General features: G+C 50.6%; 1 protein-coding gene across 1 annotated transcript; it reads left to right on the top strand.

Annotated features, from left to right (window-relative positions):
• The first annotated feature begins 7850 nt into the window (after positions 1-7850).
• lipt2 (lipoyl(octanoyl) transferase 2) lies at positions 7851-14372 on the top strand. The gene is made up of 2 exons (XM_056283618.1): positions 7851-8388; positions 13809-14372. The coding sequence occupies exons 1-2, from the start codon at positions 7944-7946 to the stop codon at positions 14027-14029; spliced, it is 666 nt and encodes a 221-aa protein (XP_056139593.1). The 5' UTR covers positions 7851-7943; the 3' UTR covers positions 14030-14372.
• Positions 14373-17450: the final 3078 nt, after the last annotated feature.

The following is a 17450-nucleotide window of genomic DNA, read 5'->3' as shown; positions in this document are numbered from 1 at the left end:
AGTACTTTAGAAAAGAATGGAAGATTAGAGACTGGTCAATAGTTATTAAGAGACCCTGGATGGAGGTGCGGTTTTTAAGTAGAGGTTTAACGACTTTCTTGGGTTTAGGGGGTAAGCATGATCAATAACTACGGGAGAGGTAAAGTTATCAGCACCCAGAATCTCGTGGATAAGCTCCGTCATGAGCTTGGGGGGGCTAGAGCCTTCAGCACCTTCTGGGATCTCGATAAACTCAAGAGTCGGCCGTCGACTCCCACTCTCAAGGTCAGTGCATTTGTCCAAAAAGTTTCATGTCTTTGGACTTTACCTAATTCTGGTGCTCAAGCTTTGCATTCACTCTATGGTATTATTGAGCTGAAGTGCCATGTCTGCTTTCTTGCTCGGTGGTTGTTCACATTTTCAAACAGCCACCGAGCAAGTAGACATGGCGCTTTGCTTATTTCCTCCTCCGAATCCTGGCACAGTCCTTGTAGGGTGGAGGGTATCTCAGACTGTATGGCTTCCATCTTGTTTCAGCTCTTGGCGGAAGACTTGACATTTCAGTTCTGAAGTCAGCTAGAGTCACGTTGCAGGAAAGTTCTTAAGGATTGGATAGTAAATTGCTCGTGTTCTGACATCTTGTCAGATTTAGCCCCAGAAGTTTTGGACACATTTAGCTTTTTGCTGGCTTCCTTGGTTCAGGGTGCGGCTCATGTTGAACTAGGATCTAATATCAATAGCCTTGTAAATCAGTTTTAACAAATAGGAGGTATCAATGTGTGAAATGAAAATACGGGAGCGATCGGGAACTAGCTCATGTCAATCGGAAGCGGAAGTATGAGTATATTTGACCTATTCTCACAGACTGGGGCCTGCCTGTCCGGAAATCAAACAGCCAGTTACAGATACTGGTGCCCAGGTCAAGACCTCTGAGTTTCTTTAAATTTATTTCTGATTTTCTCCCAATTTAGTGGCCAAGCGATCCCTATTCTAGTACAAACACCCACCCTCATGCTGCATGCGTTCACCAACTGCATCTCTCAGGCCAGCAGTCTGGAAGGAGACGCCTCGCCACTTCCATGACAAGGTGAAACCAGGCCGAAACCACTGCTTTTTCCTACACACCCAGAGACGCATTCATGTGACGAACACAAGCCGACTCCACCCCCCTCCCGAAGACAGCGTTGCCAATTATTGCTGCTTCATGGAGTCCGGCCATAGTCGGATCTGACGAGACCGGGGCGCGAACCCCAGTCCCCAGTGGGCAACTGCATCGACACAAAGCCGATGCTTAGACTGCTACACCCCCGCGGACCCAAGACCTCTGAGTTTCAACACCAATCTCATCACATGATCCACCATCGAAAAACAAAAGGAAAACACGAGAAGACTGTGACTAGAGAAGAACATAATGACTTTTATTTTAGCTGACACGGTGGGGCAGAAACCCACAAAGTCACATCACATGTGAAAATGCAGCTGGCAATAATCAGGGTCTTCTTGTGACCGTACTGGTGACTTTATTTGTGGAAATCTGCATTAGAGAACGAAACTGTCTTCTAATAACATGCTAGACAGAGCTTTACGCCTTCATCATCGGGTCATAAAGCACACTTGTACTGTATAGTCACTGCATATTATATATAGATATTTACTGATATTTACTGGGACCAAACCTTCGTATCCTCCCGAGATATATATAATTCTAATTTTATTCTAATGTTTTATTATTATTGTTCCAGTTCTCTTTTGTTGCACAGTTTAGCAGTTTGCCAAAAATCATTTCACTGCTTACTGTAATCGTACACAAAGTATGTGACAGATAAAACTTTGAATCTAAAACGGACATTGTAGGAAGGGTCTGACGTCTCTGTCTGGACCTGCCACGCCGTCCACCAGCCTGTCTGTCCTCACAGAATGTGTGCGACGCAGCATCTGAAAGACACAACAGACTTTGAAAGACTTGGAAGACCTTTTCACACATGCAGCCTTTAACATCACTTAAGGGTCATTTTACTGTCATAGGGTCAGTGTGTGCACAGTTAAGACCTGCAAACATTAGCTTAAGCTCAACACCAGCAAACGTGTGAACAAACACATAATGATTATTATTATTGTTAACATTATTATTATTATTGTTTCTTTCGTGTTTCCTATTTTACATCCTGTAGGCACTACAGGGCAGATGTCACTTGATTGACAGTACTCGTCGTAATATGTGGGCTGTTCCGAGTAGGCCGATCTTCTGGACTGCACAGATGTTGATGTTTCCTGGGATACGGTTGGTGAACTTTTCCATTCCCTTCTTCATGAGTGCTGGAGCTCCAGTGACCACTGGTGTTGTTTCGGTCTTCATTCCCCACATCCTGTTGATTTCAGTCTCCAGGTCTTTGTACTTGGTCAGCTTCTCTGTGACTTTCACTGAGGTGTTTGTTTCGGATGGTGGTGTTATTATTATTATTATCATCATCATCATTATTTGTCCGCCTTTTTCTCCCCAATCATACTTACCCTATTTTTCGAGTCGTCCCGGTTGCTGCTCCACCCCCTGTGCTGATCTGGGGAGGGCTGCAGACTACCACATGTCTCGTGCGATACACGTGGAGTCACCGGCCGCTTCTTTTCACCTGACAGTGAGGAGTTTCACCAGGGGGAAGTAGGATCACGCTATTCCCCCCAGTTCCCCCTCCCCCATGAACAAGCGCCCCGACCGACCAGAGGAGGCGCTAGTGCAGCGACCAGGACACATACCCACATCGGCCAATTGTGTCTGTAGGGAGGCCCGATTCGAAGCAGCGATCCCCATATTGTTAGGCAATGGAATAGACCGCCACCCTACCCGGACACTCCACAAACACATTATATTAGCATATGCAACACCAGGACGCTCTGACGTACGCTCTTACGTCAGCGTGCATAGACCAATCACAGAACCCTCAGGAGATGACGAGACTATTCAGTAGCATCTAAGCAGTGGCGTCCAACCCTGCTCCTGGAGAACTACCCTCCTGCTGGTTTTCACTCCAACCTTATTTTAACACGTCTGATTCAATTAATCAAGGTCTTGGTCAGTAGGTAATTAGTATAATCTGGTGTGTTAAATTAGGGTTGGAGTGAAAACTGGCAGGATGGTAGCTCACCGGGAACAAGGTTGGACATCACTGATCTAAAGTGTTTAAAACGTGTAGCATGGGAGATTCTGTTGCCCATCCATAAAACGTGCTATTGAAAAATAAGTATTTTATCACAAGTGGTTCGTTAACGTTTGGCTGAAAGGTCACGTTGGACGGACTCTTAAGATGAAGGAGTTCCTCAACATTAAAACGGTTAAAGAGATTAGTAGGCAGCGTCTTCATCTGCCATTTTCAAGCACTCCAGTAACTCTGTCACAAGACACTTAACACAATTTACAGGAAGTGGTGGCAGAGGACTGGAGCGGTGTTTGTGGTGTTGTGTGAAAAGTTACTGCATGTTAAGATAATGCTTAAGACCTTGCTTGTGTGAACAACAGAAGCTGCTGCCTTTCATTTAATGTTAATGGATGTAGATGTGAAAGTGCCTTGAGCAACAAGACGACTGGATGTCACCCGTCCAACTTCTTTGTTGGGAGGACTGTAATGAAGTTAGCACAGCTAATCCAGTTAGCAGGGGGAAGTTAATGAAGCTAACTGAAGAAAGTTGGTCTGTGAACAGTTAACTTACACAAAGCCTTTCGCACAGCCAAAGGGCCCAAACGGCAGTTCAGAGGGCAGGCAGAGGGGCCGGCAGACCCCGCTGTAGTTTGAACAGCCCCATGGAAGAGCAACGGCCGCCGCCCCGACAGGAGCACCTGCAGAAACAACACACCCATTATTCTTTCCATATCTGTCTGAAATATTCCTCTTTATTTTGATGAAACCTTTCAGGAGTTTGACTGAGGGGAATGGTGCCTTTTCTCCGAAAGATCCCGTCAGTAGTACCACAAAATCCAGGCAGTCAAAAGAAACCACTGGAAAAGTAGAATTATTCACATGACTAAAAAAGTGTAAACACTGGTTCCTAACCCTAACCCTCTGTGATCCGAGAGATTTGTCCAACCACATCATCACCTTCCTTGATTAAACATGGGCCTAATGACAAACGGTGCTGCTGGGATTTCTGCCGGAAGTCTAGGCTGTGAAGGAAGCGCTTAATTCTCAGGTTATCTTTTAGATTGAAAGTATTCCACCTCAAAACCTCTATTCAGTACAGTTAAAGCACTATAACTAAACTGGGAAAGCGGGCTAGCTGAGGGGTGAGCGCTGGCTGCAGTGGTGGTGAAGTCCTCCGAGCATCTCACGTTGTGACTCTAGCCAGGCGCAGTACACACCCATTCTCATTCCCGCAAAGGGCAAAACGTAAATTACGATCTCTCAGAAACTGTAAAAGATTTCAAAAAGCTGTTTAGAAGTCATAAAGTACAAGGACATGGTTTGAACATTCTGTCCATAGACTTCCATAGTAAAAAAAAATAAAAAATTGCGAAAAATGTGAGAAAAATTAAAATACAAAAAATATATAAAAGGTATGAAAAAGCTGAAAAGTACAAAAAAATGTATGAAGGAAGCTGAACACTTTAAACGTTTCTAGCTGAAAGTGTGAAAGAGTAGAAAAAGTTTAAAAAAATGCTGAAATTCTAAGAATCTGTCCCATCCATTTCAATGGCAAAAAGCTGTAAATAAAGTCGAATATTTTAATAAGTATAAAAGATATCAAAAAGTTGTATCGAAGTAAGTTGTGTAGAAGCAAGTTGTATAGAAGTTGTAAAAGTTGTGTAGGAGGTAAGAAATAGTGGGAAGAACATAAGTGTGCTAGCTGGCTAGCTAGCTTCCAGCTAGCTCACTGATTATATCCGTTAAACAAAATGTTTTGAACAGCAGAATCTCAGTCACTTACATGCAACAGCCAGACAGGCCAGCAGCACCAGCACACACACGAAGGACTTCATCACCCCAACCTTTCTGACCGCCACAAGGAAATGTCTGCCGCTCCAGACACACCCTGCAGATGTAGCTCAATGAGAGGCACAGAGAGGCTGATTAGATTAAAGCAACTATTCCCTCAGTTCTCTCTCTGTCTCTCTCTCTCTCTGTCTCTCTCTCTGTCTCTCTGTCTCTCTCTCTCACATACACACAGCAGTTAATAAAATGCTCCCACATGATTAAAGCACATGCCTTCACTTAGAGAGGGACAAGTCCACAAAAATTATTTGAAAGAATAAAGGCGGACAGGAATCCACAGTAGACCTGGCTACATTATTATTATTATTATTATTATTGTGTCTCTACTGTAACAATTCAATAATTGCAGTAATTCATAGCAATGTGTGTGGGTATGAATTATGTGCACATGTGCCCTGACTGAGAGGAGACTCAGTTTGACTGTGTGGTGAACAGACACGCTGAGGCGAACGGGATGGGCTGAAAATATGAAATATAATCCCTTCTCTGGAGCTGTTTCAACATCTCATCAACGTTTTCTTAACAAGCCAAAATATCAAACTCAGGGTTTCACTTAGGGTGTTCCAATTCAAAAGACCTTCCACACTCCGGTCCACAAGGGGGCAGTAGCATATTCTTAATTGGCCAAGAAGAAAAATCTTTGGCCTAAGAAGAAGGGAATGACTGGTCGCCAGTGTTTTCGTGAGGGAAGGGCCAGGCTGACTGCTGGGATAGGCTCCAGCATCCCCTCGACCCTGAGAGCAGGATAAGCGGTTAGGAAAATGGATGGATGGAAGTCAAGAAGTCAAGCGTGGAATCAGGAATCAGCAGCACTTTATTCGTCATTTCACTTCTTGCACTCACGTACATGAAATGAAACGACATATCGTTTCCCCAGCCCACAGCAGCACAACACAATGACAAAAACACACCCAACAACTACAAGAACACACATCCCCAAACTAACACGCGTATCCACACTAAACAAAAAAATCACTGTCCAAGGGAAGGAAGGCCAGCCAGGAGGACTGTCTGAACCGCCGGTCTGCATGGGCTAGCAGTTAGCTTAGCCTGCCCCGCTTCCGCTTCCTGCCAGACCGCCCTCGGTGTTTCCTCCTCGGGCACAGCTCCAGGCAGGGCCGTGGTCCCACAGCGCAGCCATCAAACAAAGACAAAAACTGAGATGCAGACGCGGTACTGGGTGAGGCCGCCGCAAACGTGAATTCGCGCCGCCATCTTCCCACACCGGAAGCGGAGGAATCGTCATCACTGTTTTTCGTTAGGGACGCGAACTCGTAGCTCCCGCACCGCGGGAGCCATTGCTGATCGCTCGACTAAAGGGCCCGACCCGTTAGCCAAGGGCTGACGTGTCTACTTCTCCATGCACGTGACACTACCCCCCCCCCTCCTTCGGGAAGCGCGTCCGCGCGCGTCCCACTTCTGACACCAAAGTAGCGAATTAGGAGGGCAACCCTGGAACCGCCACAGCCAGGACACGAACCTGTAGGTGCGGGAGCCATCGCTAACCGCTCGACTAAAGGGTCCGACCCCTTAGCCAAGTGCTACCGAGCCCATTCATCCGTGATCATTACATTACCCCCCCCCCTCCTCCTTCGGGAAGCGCTGGTTAACGTTGTCGCCCGTGGTGCGGGAGCCACGGGTTCGTGTCCCGGCTGTGACGGTCCGGCCGGGCTGCCCCCTAAATTCGCTACGTTGGTGTCAGAAGTGGGATGCGCGCGGACGCGCTTCCCGAAGGAGGGGGGTAGTGTAACGTGCATGGAGAAGTATATCCGGGTCGGACCCTTTAGTCGAGCGGTTAGCGATGGGAGCTACGGGTTCGCGTCCCGGCTGCGGCGGCTCCTGCGGTTGCCCCCCCCCCCCCGAATTCGCTACAGTATTTAAGAAGCGGTGGGAAAACAAGTAGTTTAGCAGGGAAGAGTTAATATGCACACACATGAGACTGGATCATACTGGATCTATTGTTAATGATCCACATCCTAATAGGAGTCCCGGAAAAGCTGAATCAGTTCTGGACACGAGATTTACCTGCAGACATCTGACGTCACTCAGAAGCGATGAAACGTTTGATGAGATTTATGAACTTTTTGAGCGGTTCAAGTGAACGAATGAGTTTCAAAGAATGTTTTTAAAAATCATCTGACGAAGTGTGGTTTGAGTTCAGTTTTTAAGTTCAACGGAAGTGATACACAAGATATGACTTTCCTATATTCTATTTTATTTTCTAACTTTTGGAGAATTGTGTTAGGGCTGTGAGTTCTGTTGAGTTAATTCTATGTTGGAGGGTTTGGAGACAGTGGCACTGATGAAAAGACAGGAGGAGGGGCTGGAGGTGGCAGCGATGAAGATGATAAGATTTTCATTGGGAGTGATGAAGAAGGACAGGATTAGGAACGAGTATATCAGAGGGACAGCTCAGGTTGGACGGTTTGGAGACACAGCAAGAGAGACAAGATGGAGATGGTGTGGACATGTGTGGAGGAGAGATGCTGGGTATACTGGGAGAAGGATGCTGAATATGGAGCTGCCAGGGAAGAGGAGAAGAGGAAGGCCAAAGAGGAGGTTTATGGAGGTGGTGAGGGAGGACATGCAGGTGGCTGGTGTGACACAGGAAGATGCAGAGGACAGGAAGAGATGGAAACGGATGATCCGCTGTGGCGCCCCCTAACGGGAGCACCCAAAAGTAGTCGTAGTATTAGTATTAGTAGCAGTAATAGTAGCAGCAGTAGTAGTAGTAGCAGCAATAGTAATAGTAGTAGTAGTAGTAGTAGTTTTAGTAGTAGTAGTAGTAGTAGTAGAGTCTCCTGCTCAGTAGATGGCGATAATGCAACTTCAACTTGTTTAACAAACCGGCATAAAAAAGCCGAAGAAAAAAGAAGTCACGTGTTACCTGTTGCGCTCTGTAATAAATTGTGGCTTTGACTCTGGCTTTAACACCTGCAGGATGTGAGTCCCTGGGGTTACCTTTGACCCCGTCTCCATACAGACATGTTGCGGAGCAGAGCCGCTGTGGAGGTGGTCCATCTCGGCCGGATCTGTTTCGGGACCGCGGAGCGGCTGCAGGAGGTTTTCGTCAGACGTCACCGGGAGCGGAGCGACGCGCCGCAGCACGCGCTGCTTCTGTGCGAGCATCCGCCCGTCTTCACCATCGGCATCCGGCAGACCCCCTACCCGCCCGAGGAGGAGCGGAGACTCCGGCTGCTGGGGGCCGACTTCCGCCGCACCAACCGCGGCGGCCTCATCACCTTCCACGGGCCCGGCCAGCTGGTGGTCTACCCGGTGCTGAACCTGACCTCCTTCAGGAGGAGTGTCCGCTGGTACGTGCAGCAGCTGGAGGAGCTCGTCATCCGGCTCTGCGGCAGGTTCGGGATCCGCGCGTGCACGTCCCCTCACACGGGGGTCTGGGTGGGAGACAACAAGATATGTGCTATAGGTACAGTGGACACGTCTCTGTCCCCTCTGTCCTTTAAAACCTCTGGGCTCCAACCATCAGCCCATCTACTGGTTACCTTTATCACATGTTTAATGTAGCCCATCTACTGGTTACATTTATCACATGTGTAATGTAGCCAATCTACTGGTTACCTTTATCACATGTGTAATGTAGCCAATCTACTGGTTACATTTATCACATGTGTAATGTAGCCAATCTACTGGTTACATTTATCACATGTGTAATGTAGCCAATCTACTGGTTACATTTATCACATGTGTAATGTAGCCAATCTACTGGTTACATTTATCACATGTGTAGTCTGTGAAACGTTGTAATTAATAACAATAATAATATATTGACGTGCTCAGTAATCCAGGTAAGCAAATCCCAGAGAGTTGGATCAGACACAAAGTTTAATGGGAGACTTGGAGTCTCGATGAACTGATTGAACTTTCTGGGAATAATAATAATAGTAATAATATAATAATGGTAATGAAAGTGATAATAAAAGTAATAATAGTAGTAGTCATAATATAATAATGGTAATGATAGTAATATAACAATAATGATAATGGTAATATAATAATAATAATAATGGTAATGATAGTGATAATAATAAACTGATGTCTTGAAACATTTTAGTGTGCCAGCGAGTCATTTTATATTGAATCAGAGGAAGATAAACTGATAGTGGCATTAGTGAAGCTGTAACTAGTAAATATTTGGTATTTTCTTCCGATTTAAATCAGACATGGGCAACTGGTGGCCTGTGGGCCTCATTCGGCCCCTGTCCTCACTCAGTACGGCTCGCGGGTCAATTTCCAAATATCAATAAATTGTTGGTTTCACAGGTGGTGGAACCAAGCGGGCCATTTGACCACATTTGAACCGGACCCCAATTGTAATTATACTGGCCACTGATAGAGGGCGCTCCCTCAAAACACAAGCCGTACTCCATTGGGGCCCCTGCCAAGTACTGCTGAAGTGGGGCATGGGAGCGCTGGGTTGGTCCTTTCTGGGTGGTGCAGGAGTCACAGCAGTGTACGTGCAGCTACATGTCTCATCGACAGCCTGGCCAGTAGAACCACCCCTGGAGGCGGTGGAGGGTCTTGGCGTTCCCGTAGTGCCCCGCCCCCACTAAGCCATGGACCATCTAAAGAACCTGGAGACGGAGCACAAAGAGTACCAATAACTGCAAGAGGTCTCTCCCTCGTCCGGGGACTTGCCACTTCCTGTACGCCAACCCGTCGTGGAGCTCGAAGTTGCCCCATTGAGAGCCTTTACCTCGATCCCCATTGCTGACACCTCCGTCCACTCGGGGCGCCGCCTCGTCTCCAGCCAGCCGCTCACGAGTGCCAGGGTCACTTCTGCCTCCTGTTGCTGCCTCAGTTGCTAAGTGTCGTACAGCCAGAACTACTGCCAGCAGCTCGCATCGAGTGATGCAGTAGTTCTTTCCCACCCGACTCAGGGCGTGACTGAAGTAGGCCATGGCACGCTCCTGTTTCCTTCCTGCTGGGAGAGGACAGCGCCAATCCCCACATTACTGGCATCAGTGTCCATAATGAAGGATGGTTGGGCATCAGGGTAGGCCAAGACTGGGACTTTGGTGAGAGCCGCCTTGAGTCGGCCGAAGGCTGCAGCTCACGCGTCATCCCAGTCGAATGGCTGGCCCTTGTTGATCAAGCGTTGGAGTGGACTGGCGATGGTGGCGAAGTCACGGGCAAAATGGCAGTAGTATGACACCAGGCCCCGAAAACGTCACAGCTCGCCTACATTAGCAGGGGTTGGCCGGTCTCAGACGGCAGCCACCTTAGCTGGGTTGGTGGCTACGCCACACTTACTGACAATGTGGCCCAGGAACTTCGACTCCCTTTTCAGCAGGTGACACTTGACAGGGTTCAGCCGCAGCTCGCCAGATGGATGGCAGCAAGGACCTCACGCAGGTTGGTCAGGGCTCCGTTGAAATTTTTGCCGCGTACCAGCAGGTCGTCGAGGTACACGACGCAACGGTTCCGGGGTACATCCATCAGCACCCTCTCCATCAGCCGCTTGAACTTAGCTGGTGCGTTGCAGAGCCCGAACAGCATGACGTGGAACTGACATAGACCCTGCCCGATGGTGAAGGCGGTCTTCAGTCTCACATCGGCGGCCAGCTCCACCTGCCACTGCCTTTTGCGTGGATCAAGGGCGCTGAACCAGTTTGACCCCGTCATGTGGTCGAGGGCGTTATCATTTCGAAGGAGCAAGCGAGTCCTTTTTTGTGATGGTGTTAAGGCGTCGATCGTCCACACAGAACTGTCCCTCTTCCTCACTAAGATGGCCGAAGCCGCTCATGGACTGTCGGAGGGCTCGATCACCCTGGCAGCAGCCATCTTGCGGATTTTGTCTTCCCCCACCTGTTGCTTAATGAGGTCCCGCCGATGGGGCTGCAGACAGATGGGCTGGGCAGGGCCAGTTCAGTCTGTCTCCAGTCTTCATCTCTAGCAGCGAAGATGTCCGCATAGTGATCAAGGGGCCATTTTAACTGGTGGTGCTGCTGTGGGTCAAGGCCATTACTGCCATAAGTTGCTTATGGCCTCAGTCGTCTCAGCTGAGGATTGGACAGCAAGCTCAGCAGTCAGGGCTGAGGCAGGTTGGGGAGGTGCACTGCTACTCGTGGTGAGTGTGCTGGCAGGCGGCTTGAAGGGTAGTCTGGGCCGCTGGGGCGAAGAAACACAGGGGCTCTGTGCCTGCTGGGGGGCGGCTATTTGGTGACCGGATCGTGGGTCTTTGGGTTTGTTCCTCTCCCAACCAAACTGGAGCACCACAGTCTTTATGCTGAGGGTGATGGTTTCCCCTGACACATTAACATGGGTTCTCCAGTGAGTCAGCAGGTCCAGGCCGATTATGCACGGGTCCTGGATGTTGGTGAGCCAGAACTCATGTGTCAGCTCTTGGTCTCCAGCCTGGACTAGCAGAGACTTCGTCCCTCTCATGCCAGTCTTCTCCCCTGTCACCATCATCAGCTGGGTGTTGGTTGGTGACCATGCCACTGAGAGTGGGCCGGTGGTGCATAGGAGGACGCCAGGTCTTACCAGGGAAATGGTAGACCCCGTTTCTACCAGGGCCCAGCAAGATCAACCGTCGAGTTGGCAGTCTAAATACAGTCCTTTGGTGTGACGTAGGCGGCCAAGCAGCGTACATTGGCCTTGAAGGGGGGCTGACTCGAGTGGCAGTATCCTCACTAGGCCATTCCCCTGTTGTTTCCCGCTGGCCGGGTGACTCTGGCCTTCAGTGCTGGTGGTGGGCAGTTGTGGTGGTCGGAGAGCGGGGGCCTTCTGCTGGGTAAGCCACGTGGAGCCTTGCTGAGGGATTTGGGCATGGCGAGGCGGACATGCTGATGCAACTGCTTCGGCATGAGCCTCTGCAGGAAAGCGTGGAAGGCCAGCTCCTCTTGGGAGGCTGCGTTAAACTGCGGGTAACAATGTCAGGCGTGCAGCTGCACATCTGCGGTGAAGATGCCCAGGCTCTTTCCCTCTTGGCGGTAGTGGCTGGTTATCTACTCCCTGTTCTGGTCAGTGAAGGGTCGCTACCTGAATCGCCTCTTCAGTGCCATGGTCAGCGCTTGGAGGTCCCTCTGCTCCATTGGGGCTAGGTAGAGGAGCACCTGCAAAGCCGTTCCCTCCAACACCAGAGCCAGGTGGATGGCATCTTCCTCGTTGCTCCATCCACTGTGCCATGCCACCAATTGGACTTGCGAGAGGTACAGCTCTAGCTGCGTCATCCTGTTGTACTTGGGCAGCTTGGCTGGTGTTCTATGCGCAGCATCCCTGCTGGCCTCTAGGGGGCGGTCATTGGCGGTGGGCTGCAGGCGTTCCCCGGTGCTGGTCCTCCTGGCCTCGAGGGGGCGATCGGTAGCGGTGGGCAGCAGGCGTTCCCCAATGCGGGTCCTCCTGTCCACTTTTTTCCAGTAACAAAAGCTTACATTCTATATAGGTTTTCCAGAACAGTACAAACAAACAAACATCAAACAAACAAACAAACAAACAAACAAAACAGCTACCCGGATTCGGATAAGCGGCTTGGATAATGAATGAATGGGTGAAAACAAAACAGTAAATCCACTTTCTCTGTAATAAATCTATTTCCAGTCATTAACAAAACAGTTTTTACTCTCAAAACCAATACCGCTCTCCGTGGAAAACTGCTTGCTTCTTCTAAGTCAGCAACACCTGTGTCAAGTAACTCTGCCTAAATGACAGCGGCACTCCTCCCCCTAGTGGTGGGACGTTTACCAAACAAAACAAACATTAACCAAAATGGCTCTTACAATATTTTCAGAAGAAAAAGCTACTGAAAATAAACGTTTTAAGTGATCTCCACGATCACCTTTAATTTTTACACTTTGTTTCACATTTTTAAAATTGACTCGTCTTTTTTTGCATCAGCTGGCCTCTTTTGGATTTTACCTTTATAGTACATTACACATGGACTACACATGACACTGATCCAGCAGTTTACAGGTGTTTCTGTTTTCCATCCATCCATCCGTCATCCAAACCGCTTATCCTGCTTTCAGGGTCGCGGGGATGCTGGATGCTGGAGCCTATCCCAGCAGTCACTGGGCAACAGGCAGGGAGACACCCTGGACAGGCCGCCAGACCATCACAGGGCACACACACACATATTCTCACCTAGGGACATTTAGTACGGCTGATTCACCTGACCGGGCGGCACAGTGGCGCAGTGGTTAGCACGGTCACCTCACAGCAAGAAGGTCCTGGGTTCGAGGCCCGGGGTAGTCCAACCCTGGGGGTCATCCTCTGTGTGGAGTTTGCATGTTCTCCCCATGTCTACATGGGTTTCCTCCAGGTGCTCCGGTTTCCTCCCGCAGTCCAAAGACATGTAGGTCAGGTGAATCGCCCGTACTAAATTGTCCCTAGGTGTGAATATGTGTGTGTGTTTGTGTGTATTTTGGCCCCATGTGATGGCCTGGTAGCCTGTTCAGGGTGTCTCCCCGCCTGCCGTCCAATGACTGCTGGGATAGGCTCCAGCATCCCTGCGACCCTGAGAGCAGGATATAATGGATGGATGGCTGGCTGGCTGGAGTCAACTGACCTACAGGTCTTTGGACTGTGGGAAGAAATCAGAGCAACCGGAGGAAACCCACGCAGACACGGGGAGAACATGCAAACTCCACACAGGGGACGACCCCCAAGGTTGGACTACCCCGGGGCTCGAACCCAGGATCTTCTTGCTGTGAGGTGACCGTGCTAACTACTGCGCCACCGTGCCGCCCGTGTTTCTGTTCTCTTCTTGTGAAGATGTTTACCCCAGTGACTCCATATGAGCGCCCCCAGCTCCTGTAGACAGGTTTCTTTTTAAAGGTGATTCTGTGTGAGAAACAGTTTTGATTTGGTTTTGTTTCTGTGTTGCAGGAATCCATTGCGGGAGGTACATCACGTCTCACGGTCTGGCTCTGAACTGCAATACAGAACTGGACTGGTTTAAGCACATCGTTCCTTGTGGGATCGAAGGGAAAGGGGTGACGTCGCTCAGTTTGGAGCTTGGCAGGAACGTCACCACAGAGGAAACTATTCCCTACCTGCTGGAATCCTTCAGAGACCAGTTTGACTGTGACCTGTGGAGTGGAGATTAGTGGGCTGTGTATTTGGCGGGTATTTATTTGTTAAACCACTTCCAGACTGATGTTTGTGTCTCTTTGAGTCACGGCGGCCTTGGGTGGTCTTGTTTGGACGCCTAGTGAGGATCAGGAACCTGATGAAGATGTTTTCAGTTGTGTGCAATGAATTACAAAATGTGGCGGTTCAGGTTCCAAATAAAAGTATTCATTGAAATTTCCTGCAGCAGCTTTGTCCCGTCTAGAAAACGTTCCTATGGGTCAGTCATTCCATTCCATCATCCAACCCACTTATCCTGCTCTCAGGCTCACGAGGATGCTGGAGCCTATCCCAGCAGTCGCTGGGCGGCAGATGGGGAGACATTCTGGACAGGCCGCCAGGCCATCACAGCACTGGCACGCACACACACACACACACCTAGGGACAATTTAGTACGGTGATTCACCCGACCTCCATGTCTTTGGACTGTGGGAGGAAACCCACACAGACACGGGGAGAACATGCTAACTTCACACAGAGGACGACCCGGGACGACCCCCAAGGTTGGACTACCCCGGGGCTCGAACCCAGGACCTTCTTGCTGTGAGGTGACCATGCTAACCACTGTGCCGCCCTGGGTCAGTCATTTCCTGTTGGCTGGAGGAAGTCAGGAAGGTGACCTGAGAGAGCCGCAGATTTAATCAGACATTTCTCCACAAGTCTTTAACAGACTACAGACTAACATAGTACCACAGTACATACTGATACACGTGGTACACAGACAACAGTACCTCTAACAGTACTGTTGGTGCTAACAGCCTGCGAGTCCAGGCTGGAGACCAGGAACTGACACATGAGTTCTGGCTCGCCAACACCCAGAACCCCTGCATCATCAGCCTGGACCTGCTGACCCACTGGGGAGCCCATGTTAACATGTCGGAGGCAATTATCACCTTTGGCACGAAGACTGTGACACTCTGGTCTGGCCAAAGGAGGGGCGGACTCAGGGGCCGGCGAGCCAGTCGATGAGCTGCCACCGCTCAGCAGGCTTGGAGCCCCGGCGTGGCATCGGAGTGCTGCTGCTGACAACGGCAGGAGGAGCGAGGCCAGATGATGCCGACGGTGGCAGCCGTCCAGACCGCCAGCAACGAGGAGAGGTGGCTCACATTGACCACGCAGCAACTGAGGCAGCAGCAGGAGGCAGACATGGCACTTGCACTGGTGAGGGGCTGGCTGAAAACGGGGGGCCACTCCGAGTGGGCAGAAGTGTCAGCGTTGTGGCCCCAGGTAAAGACCTACCACTCTCAATGGGGCAACTTTGAGCTCTCCGACGAGTTAGCGTACTGGAGGTGGCAAGCTCCCGGATGAGGGAGCGGCCTCCTGCAGCTATTGGTGCCCCATGTGCTGCGTCCCCATTTTCTCCAGGTGGTCCGTGGCTAGGTGGGGGTGGGGCACTATGGGAAAGCCAAGACCCTCCACCACCTCCAGGAGCGGTTCTACTGGCCTGGCTGTTGACGAGACGTTGAGCTGCACGTTCACTGCTGCCACTCCTGCAGCCGCCGGGCCCGGGCCGGCTCCGGAGTGCGGCAGAAGAAGGCCTATGACACACGGTGCTTTGGGCTGTCTGTTCGCCAGCGGCAACACCCTGCCAGGGGTGGGCAATCTTATCCAGAAAGGGCCAGTGTGGGTGCAGGTTTTTGCTCCACCCAAGCAATTACACACCTGATCCCACTAATCAACCAGTAGGGACTCGATTAGGAGACACAGGTGTGTAATTGCTTGGTTGCAACAAAAACCTTCACCCACACTGGCCCTTTCTGGATAAGATTGCCCACCCCTGGGGCACTATGTGTTGGGTGATGGGGTCGGACGACTGACTCATCAGGTGGAGGCTATGTAGTGACCGGGGGAGGGGGTCGCTCCGACTTGCGTTTTAATGATGATGTTTTCATGTTGCAGTTATTGCTGTGTTGTTTGTTTGGGGGTTCGACTCGGACTAAGTAGACCACCGTTTACTGACTGACTGACTGTAGGACCGTGACTCACTGGTGTTGCCAGTTATGACATTGGGGGGAGGGGGGGGACACCCGGGGGGGACACCGTTGTATGTAGTCAGTTCTGCTCTGTTCTGGTCTGTGTGAAAATAAAAGCGCCCTCCCGGGGTCGTGCGGTGTACGGGGCAGGGACACGGGATCTGCCACTACTCTTTTGCCTCTCGACTCATTCTTCCACGCCGGATCGCCACAACGCCAGCCAGTCTACAAGTTAAAGCTTCTGGAGATTTGACTTGAAATAGTAACGGTGCATATATGACCTCAAAGCTGGGTGTCCCATTAAACATCCGCAAAAACCTGAGTGAAAATAAACGTTAACAGTATCAGAAAACCTGGTTCAAAAAACGGCTCCTTTCCGCTGTTTAGACCGTTTCTCAAAACGGCGTAGGCGTAGCAGATCGCGTTTTGATTGACACCGCCGTCGTTTTGATTGACGTATCCGTCGTTTTGATTGACATCTCCCTCTGCACGGGTCCCAAGATGGTGCATGTAAACAATCTCTTCTAGTCTGGACTACGATCCCGACCGGGCTCATGCGCCCCCCCCCTTCGGCGGCGCTACTAACGGCATCCGTTGTCGTGCGCTCCGAGGGCTAACGGAAAGCCGGGGGGGGGCTTCCGGGGGAGGGCTTCCGGGGGGGGCTTCCGGAGCTTTGTCTCAAACAAAATTCTCGGAATCATAAACATAAGTGCGTCGCGGGTCGCCTCGCACCGGCGTCCCCGCCCCGACTACCCGACGCGCCCGTCTCGTCTGGGAAGGCGGTGGCGGCGGGGGGAGGGGGGGGGTTGTGTTTAACACCACCACCTCCTCCTCCTCCTTCTGCTGCTGCTGCTTCCTCTAAGGTTCATACCGCCACCCACACCCCCACAGGAGTGCGTAACGTCACCCGTTTCTTAAACTCTACCCATCAACCTTGTGTCGCTCAGGAAAGTAAGGAGAGCCTTCCTGGTGGTTTAGTCCCCCGTCTCCCTCCTCTCCCAGTGTCCCCATCAGGGTCCGCTCCCGTCCCGCCTCTCGGCCTTTATGCTGCAACCTTTCTCTCCGCACACACGCTGCAGTGCAATAGCACGTGTCCAGCGGTTCCCGTTAACGCCGCCGTTCTCTCGCGTCTCTCCGCCCGTCCCCCGGTATATACTCCACCCAGCCGGTCTGGAGGCTGGGTGGAGACGACCGATGCTGAGTTGTTTTGACTGCTTCGCGGGATTTTTGTCATAAGTGTCCGAGCGTTGACAAACACTTAAATGACGATATTGCGAGTTTGGATGGACAGGAACTTATGACGCGTTTTAGAGGCGCACTGCCATGCACGTCAGATCTTACGCGACGCCGTTGAATCGCTGTTGCGGGTTTCCGACGTCTCCAAGTGCGCTGACAAGCTGCGCATGCGTACACCGTGCCGCTTGCA

The sequence above is a fragment of the Lampris incognitus genome, chromosome 7 (genome assembly GCF_029633865.1).
Source record: "Lampris incognitus isolate fLamInc1 chromosome 7, fLamInc1.hap2, whole genome shotgun sequence".
In the NCBI taxonomy this organism is placed as follows: domain Eukaryota; kingdom Metazoa; phylum Chordata; class Actinopteri; order Lampriformes; family Lampridae; genus Lampris; species Lampris incognitus.
This window is presented reverse-complemented; position numbering and strand designations above follow the sequence as displayed.